The sequence below is a fragment of the Hipposideros armiger genome, unplaced genomic scaffold (genome assembly GCF_001890085.2).
Source record: "Hipposideros armiger isolate ML-2016 unplaced genomic scaffold, ASM189008v1 scaffold_1472, whole genome shotgun sequence".
NCBI classification, from domain to species: Eukaryota; Metazoa; Chordata; class Mammalia; order Chiroptera; family Hipposideridae; genus Hipposideros; species Hipposideros armiger.
This window is the reverse complement of record NW_017732822.1, coordinates 138680-146738: the sequence shown is the minus strand read 5'-3', so window position 1 is coordinate 146738 and position 8059 is coordinate 138680. Positions and strand designations below refer to the sequence as shown.

Below are 8059 nucleotides of genomic sequence, written 5' to 3'. Positions count from 1 at the left end.
CAGGGTATATGGACTGAAGACTATCTCATCTCAGAGTCTTAAGGGAAAGGAGGAGTGATGTTATAACTAGACTCCCATCTCTCTCCTTCATCAAAGGTTTTCTGCTTCCTTCTCTTTTTATAGCACCACATTACTTTTGGGGGTATAGGTGGGGTTCAGGAAGACCCTTAGAGGTGCGTGGCCCTGAGCTGAGGTTTGCAGGTTGAATGGAAGCAAGGAGAACATTCCAAACAGAGGAACTCTTGGGCTAATCCCAAGGAGAGCCAACGTCCAGGAGTCAGGAAGTTTCTGACCCAGGGAGTCAGAAGAACGGAGTGCTTAAGAGGACAGTCTCTAGAGCCAGAGTGCCGGAGTTCAAATCCTGGCTTTGCCTCTTACTCGTTGAGTGCCTTTGGGCACATCGCTTAACCTCTCTGATTCTTTACCTGTAAAATGGGGCTATAAAGTACTTAACCTCCTGGATTATTGTAAGGGTTGCATGAGTTAACATATCTGGAGTGCTTAGAATAGCTCCTGGCACATGCTGTATATGAGGTGTGATCAGAAAATACAGTGAATGTTTACATTTAAATATATATATATATATTACAGTAAAAGACATATTGCCATTAATCCCCCTCAAAATACTCCCCCTCAAAATGCAACAGTCTGTCTCAAGATGAAAAAAGCAGAGGAGGATAAAACAAAAGGAACCACCTTCAATGTATCTCTTGGTTTTTACCTCTTCCTCTTTGATGCCATAAAATGTTTCTGGAACACTCTAGAGAAAATATAAAATAAATTCTTCAGCTTCCACATTCACCCACATAGGATTTATCTCTCAGCCATCAAGTCCAATTACTGTTTTCTGAGAAAAATATTCTATAACAGAATTCAAGAGAAGTAAAAGTGAGAGAAAACTATTTCTCTAAGGAATTGGTTCATATGATTTACATATTTTGTCTTCATTTCTCTGTTCGTTCTCTCCTTTTCATGTTACCCCAAACACGCATTCCCAACTCTGTTCCCAAACCGAACCCCACGTCTGGACCACCCTTTCTCTAGGCCAGTTTTGTCTCTTCCTCCATCATTTGAATGATTCTTGATCATCCCTCTTCTTGAAGAAAACACATTTCATGGCAGTTTTTCCAACATAAACTCCCATGACCCTCACTTACTGTTGTTAAAAAACCTGTACCTGTACTGTGTGCCAGCCACTCACTGGCTCCTGGGGCGACAGAAATTACGATGATTCAGCCTTCTGTCCTGTGTGAGCCCACAGTCTTATGTGGGAGGAAGACATGTCAAAGAAGGTTGATTCTGCCTGTCTCTGCCCTGCGCTCGTGTTCATTTCCTTTATGGTTTGTCTCCCCCACTAGCCTGTAAGCCTCTCAAGGACAAAGATTTTATCTGTTTTATTTACCATTTATAAGCAATACTTTGCAGAGAGCCCTCTATAAACATTTGCTGAGTGAATGAATAAAAACAAATAACTACAAAACAATCAGTAAATTAATGTGTTTTCAAGATAAGAAGCTCAAGAGAGAGTACTGAATTCTTTGCAGGGCAGGATGGGTGGGGAGACTGGCTGGGGGAGGTGACTTCTGGGTTGGATTTGGAGGGCGATGGCTGCCAACACTGATATGCCTTGCATGGTGTCCAGCTCATATGAAGTACCCAATAAAGGCTTGCTTGGGTTAAACTTTACAGTTTATGAAGCAATTATACTTGCAGTATCTCTAATATTCTACCTTTTAACACCTTCCTGGGAAGGGAAGTCATGCCCACTTCCTGCTGGATTGCATGGTTCTGGAAACTCCATCTCTCACCTGGAAAACCCCTCAGTTTCATCTACCGGAAAACCCAGTATCGGGGGGAAGAGGGGTTGCTGAGCCCTGTGAGAAAGTTGGGAGGCTGAGTGGGCTGCTGGCTGAGAGAGAAAGCAATCTTAAGCATAGGCTTTAGAAAAGAGGTCTCATCCAGGAAAGAACATGGGAAAGGAATGGACAGGGGTGATTTTAGAGACTTCCCTCTCACCTCACCCCTGAGCCAGACCAGAGCTCATTACCTAAGTTCTGTGTTCACCCCCCAAGCCAGTTTCAGATAATGAAATTCCTGAAAAATCAGGTGGATATGACATGGGAAGGGGTGGTGTAGAAGCGAAGAGATAAAAACAAAATGAATTTTGAGTTGAATTTGTCTAATGACCTTACTGAAAAAAACAAGATATGAGGCCTAGACTCACTATTAGTTTATTTTAAGGTTTCTTAATTTTGTTTAGCTCTAGCCCCTTCCTGACATAATGACGTTAAATGCTTAGGAGATTGAGAACCAAAACTACGGAGATTTGTGAGCCTCCTGCCCCTGGTGTGACCTCTGGGCACCCTCATGCTCTTCTAGACATACCCTGTCTATGCCTGATTGGAGACACTTCTATATGAGTAACACCAAATTGACTCAAAGATTTGACCCCTTGCCTCCAATGAATCCTCAACCTGTGTTTTCAATGTGTGTGTGCAGCTTCATCATACACAACAAGGACACTTTCTTCAACAATGCCACAAGAAGTAGAATTGTACATCATATTTTACAAAGAGTCAAGTACGAAGAAGGAAAAAACAAAATTGGTAAGTAGTCTGTTAATATAACAAGCTGCATTTGTTTTGGCGGGGATTACAGACTTTTTCCTTTGGGTTTTATTAAGTTTATATCCATTCTAGAAATACTCGTCATTTATAAAACCTCTAACTTTACAGTTGATGGATAACTCACAAGTGTAAAATCTTAATAGCATCTTTAGGTCTCTAATTTAAATAGCATGTTATCTCATTCATCTAAGACCATAGAGAAATTCTCTCAATTCCACGAATACTTATGGAATGCCCAGTATGTGCTGGGCACTGGCCTTGGTGCTGGAGAGATGAGCTCAGTTCTCTCCTGGAGCTTATGTTCAAGAAGTTAAAAGTGGACAATAAATAAGTACATATAAGTAATATGAAGAAATTGAAATGGATGATGTTACAGAGATAGACAGGTATGAGGTGGGGGTAAGTTCAAGCTGAGATGGAATGATCAGGAAAAGCTTCACTGAGAAGCTGAAATTTGTACTGAGACATGACTAGAGGGAGCCAGTGTGGGAAGAAGGGGTAGGTGTTGCAAGCAGAGGGACCTGTAAATGCAGAGATAAACTGTCACATATAAGTAAATTCTCCAAGTAATCCTCCTCCCCCAATTAAATAGCCTCCACAATTTACATTTTGGACATTTTTGTGAGAACCTTTCTGTAATGTATTACCAAATTTTCTGCCTTGTTGAGCAGATTATTATATACCAGGAAGCTTTGGGTAGCTTTGTCCTTATCTCTATCCCAGCAAGATTATTATCAATAGTTCAAATAACTGCCTTTGTCATTCAGGGTCTAATCAGGAGACAAAAATCCCACATAATTTGAAGAAAGAAAGTTCAATATGACAAATTTCAACTGTGGCAGAATATTGGGGTAATCGAGGATTGGCTAGTAAAGAGTAAGAAGAACTCTGAAGAACAGAGGAATAGCAGATATTAGATGTAGCCACCAGCCCTAGAAAGTCTCCCCGCAGCAAAGCTGAGATCCAGACCCTGTTGGAAGGGGTGCAGCTGTAGTTCAGTAGGGGGCAGAGCAGTTGGCTGGGGGTTCTGTGCCAGTAGGGCTCTGGGAATCTGCCCTCTCAGGTACTGGGGAGGTTCCTGGAGGGGTTCCAAGGAAGTATTGCACCAGCAGCACTGCTCTGTAGGCTGCTCAAGGGAATACGTGCCCTTGGGGAGGTGCCATGCACCGCTGGCCACCATGTCTGCAGGAGCTGGGTGCCATGGGGGCCATGTGTTGCAGAAGCCTGCTGAGAGGAACATACTGGTACCAGAAAGACACACTCCGTCCTCCTCCAATGTCCCTCCAGTGTGCTCCCCTGACAAAGCTTCACATTGTGCCATCTGGCAAAGGAGAAATATTTACAAGGTTCAGCTCCATTGTTGCAAAGCAGGCAATGAACGTACATTTGGAGCAAAGGGGCAGTAAATTGATAACTGTCACATTACCTAAACAGCCTGCTCCCCAAGCTTTCAGGTGGGGTGGAGACTAGGCGGAGGCTTTAAATGTGTTAGTCATTGGAGTCAGGAGCCTAAAACACCTCAGTGCTCTGGAAATTGTTGCTCAACATCAGGATAGGAACAGACTTGAGAGGGTTAGTTGAATGCAAGCTCAGTGTGAGTCACTAGGATGATGAAGTTGCCAAAAACTACTTTCATCCCAAGCTGCATAGATTAAAATATAGTAGGGAGAAACAGATAGCTACCTAGTCCAGATCTGAATACATCTGGAATAGTATGTCCAGTGAGAGTCAATGTGGTAGGTGAAATTCAACCTGATTTAGGTCCGTCTTAACTTCAGTAGGGTTGTGGGTTAGCACATCCTCATGGTCTCTGCAGCAGTCGTCCACCCTTGAGACACATCCTGTCTATAAAGTCCTACATGACCATTCTAGCTTGAAGGAATTTGTCCCTCCTCTGAATTCATATGGAAATTATTTTTGGAGTGTTTATTTGATAATCATTTACACATCTTCTCTTACTATCTATCTTGAATTATTTATTTTCAATGACATTATGAAAATCCTACCACCTAAAGAGAACCACTGTTAACATTTTGGTGCACTAAGTAATTTAAATATTACATTAATTACTTTCTAAAAATATTTATCCCCTATTTGTCCATGTGATATTTTTAAAACAAACTTAGGACGTGCTACACTTATTTTTTTAATCATGCATTTTTCAATTAACATTGTGTCATGAACATACTAGAAAACAAGTGTGTGGAAATGAAATGATTATGGCAGTAGCTATTCTGGCTTATTTCATAAAGTGCAAATAATTTTTAAAACAGTGCCTTTGCTGATATTGGTGTTATAAGTTGTAACAGACACCTCATAACTTACTATAATACACTGGTGTGTTGAGAATCTTCAGCTGAAAGCTGCTAGTCTAGATAATAAGCTCCTTAATTGTAAATAAGTTGTCTTATTAATCTTTGTATCATCTTTGCCTACCACAGTATCTGGCATGTAGTGAGAGTGCTTGTTCAACTGAATTGAAAATCTTTAAACATGATGAATATCTAACATTAGCACCTTTACACAGTCAAAACTGTGTCAAATGAGGTCATACAGCAATTATTGTGCTTAATTTTTCATCTCAAAATGTGGGCTATTTTTACAACTAGTCAAGATGATGACAAAAGAAGGGCCAAGACAATGATTTTGAAATGTACTAAAGGAATACAGGAAGTATAGTATTGTTACTGGCATTTTATGAAAAAAGGAGAGTTCTAATCAAGAACCACAATGCTTTGAAAATTGTTAATAATGTCCTGGAAAAGTACCCAATTAGAAATAACCGTTTACAGAGTAAATTATTAACCAAGGCTCAGGCATTATGCCAAAAAATATGGAGTACAATTACAAATGCTCTGTTGATGTTTCATTGTCATCTTTGGTCTCATAAATAAAAGACACAACATGTTAGAAGAAAATTTAATTTATTGAAAGCATAAGTGTTTATCCAATGTTATTTTCTGCCTGAAATTTTCTGAAAGTGGCTCTTACATGAGCCAGTATTGATTAGAGATAACACAAAAATAGTGATTTGTAAACATGATTCATAAGGGTATTTTATGGAGTGTGAGCTACCACTGTGTAAGTTTTTCAACTTCACTCTGAATTTATTACAATTGTGAAAATCAAACCGGTTGAAATTCATTTTCAAAATAGAGCAATCAATAGATCAACAAAGATTCATATAATAAGTCTTGAAATTGATTTGTGTTTTCAAAATTGGTGTTCAAAGGGGAAGTTGGTAAACTGATAAACTTCAAATATTAACTACTTTCTCACTTTTCAGGACTTTGATAAATTATAAAAAACTTACAAAGGTCACTATCTTATTAAATCCTTGAGAATTGTATTTTCTCTAATATCTGGGATGTTTGAAAGTTATTGATGAGATAGGTGGAATTCTCAATAGAGGATCCAGGAAATCAAAGCTTTCTATATAATCATTTATTTATTCATTACAAAGGTATTTATTGAGGACTTCCTTTGTGTTAGACAAAATACAAAGCCCTACTGATGTTTTTATTTCAAATGTGTTTCTTAGACATTAACATTCAGTGATAATGTCAATCATCTTAAAACACATTACTGTATTACTATGGTTAAGAGTACCTAAACGTTGACTGACCCTCTGTCACACCCTCCATCAATAAAAAGTGAATCAGTGTATGTTCCATTTTCCAGTTAGGCTAAGCCTCTGAATGCTAATCGGGATCTAAGCATAGAGAGCATTCCTTTATAAGCCACTTGAGATACATCCTTCTAGTCATCCTTTTTTGAGGTATATTTCAAGAAGTAGCATAATTTTTTATGAAAAAAACTTTCAATATCAACACATTAAACTTCTACTTCTGGCCAAAATGGACTCAAGATTTACTCTCCTACCTGAAACAGTGAAAAAGGAAAGACAGAAGAAAAAAATGTATGAAATAACCTGATTAGCCCTATGTATTAAAGAAATTGAATTTTTACTTTATAAGCTCCTCACAAAGAAAACTCTAGGCCCAGATTTTTTCACTGGTCAATTCTATCAGTCATTCCAGAAAGAAATAATACCAATTCTACAAAAGTTTTTACAAAATTGAGGAGTAGAGAATACTTTCCATCTTATTCTATGAGGGTAGTGTTACCCAGGTACCAAAACCACGCAAACACAATACTAGAAAAGAAAACTACAAATTGATATCCTTCATGAATATAGATGCAAATATTTTAAACCAAGTTTGGCAAATAAGACTCAACAATATATAAAAAGGATAATATACCATGACCAAGCAGGGTTTATCCAGGACTGTAAGGTTGTCTTAGTATTTGAAAATCAATCAATGTCATTCACCATATTAGCAAAGAAAAAAGGAACACCATTTGATCATCTCTACAGACACAGAAAGAGCATTTGACAAAATCCTACATTCATTCCTGATAAAAACTCAGCAAACTACAAATAGAAATGAACTTCCTTAACCTCATAAAGTGCATTTGTGAAATACCTATAGTTAACATTATACTTAATAGTAAAAGACTGACTGCTTTCCCCCAAAGATAAGGAGCAGGACAAGTATGTCTGCTCCTTGTATTCGTCATTTTACTAACTAGTGCAGTAAGACAAGAAAAAGAATAAGAGGCATCCAGATTGGAAAAGAAGTGAAACTATCTTTATTCTCAGATGACTTGATCATCTGTGTAGAAACTCCAATGGAATCCACTAAAAAGTCTAGTAGAACTAATGAGTTTACCATTGGTACAAGAAGCAAAATTGATATACAGTTTCTATAAACCAACAACAAACAGTGAGGAATTATAATTTTAAAGATAATACCATTTCCAATAGTGTAAAATACAGGAAATACTTTTCTGACAAAAGATACGTAAGATGTGTACACTGAAAACTGCAAAAACATTGCTGAGAGAAATTTATTCAGAGACATGGATAAGAAAGCTTAAGATGTCAGTTCTCCTCAATTGAATCTGTAGATTCAGTGCAATCTCAGTCAAACTCTCAAGGGTGTGTGTGTGTTTGGGGTGGGGGGTGGAGGGGGTGACAAACTGATTAAAAAAATCATAAGAAAATAAAAGGACCTAGAATAGCCAAAATAACTTTGAAAAAGAACACAAATTTGGAGCTAAAGTATTAGCTACCTGATTTCAAGAATTATAAACCTACAGTAATCAAGAGAGTGTGGTGTAAAGATAGATAAGTGGAAGAAAATAGACAATCCAGAAGTGGAGCCGCACATATGTGGACAATTGATTCTTGACAAAGGCTCAAAGGAAATTCAGTAGATAAAGGGTTGTCTTTTCAACAAATGGTACTGCAACAATTTATATCCATATGCAAAAAAGGAACCTGAACTCATATACAAAAATAACTCAAATGGATCATAGATCTAAATGTAAAACAGATGATGTATTATATTAGAAATGTACACTTAAAA

General features: G+C 37.9%; 1 protein-coding gene across 1 annotated transcript in view; it reads left to right on the top strand.

The window, feature by feature from the left end:
* The first annotated feature begins 3827 nt into the window (after positions 1 to 3827).
* The window catches only part of LOC109377598 (anoctamin-4-like), a 91539-nt gene continuing 87307 nt past the window's right edge, over positions 3828 to 8059 (top strand). Inside the window, exon 1 of the mRNA XM_019633999.1 lies at positions 3828 to 4081. Within this exon, the coding sequence (XP_019489544.1) occupies positions 3828 to 4081 (254 nt within the window). The remainder of the gene's footprint in view (positions 4082 to 8059) is intronic.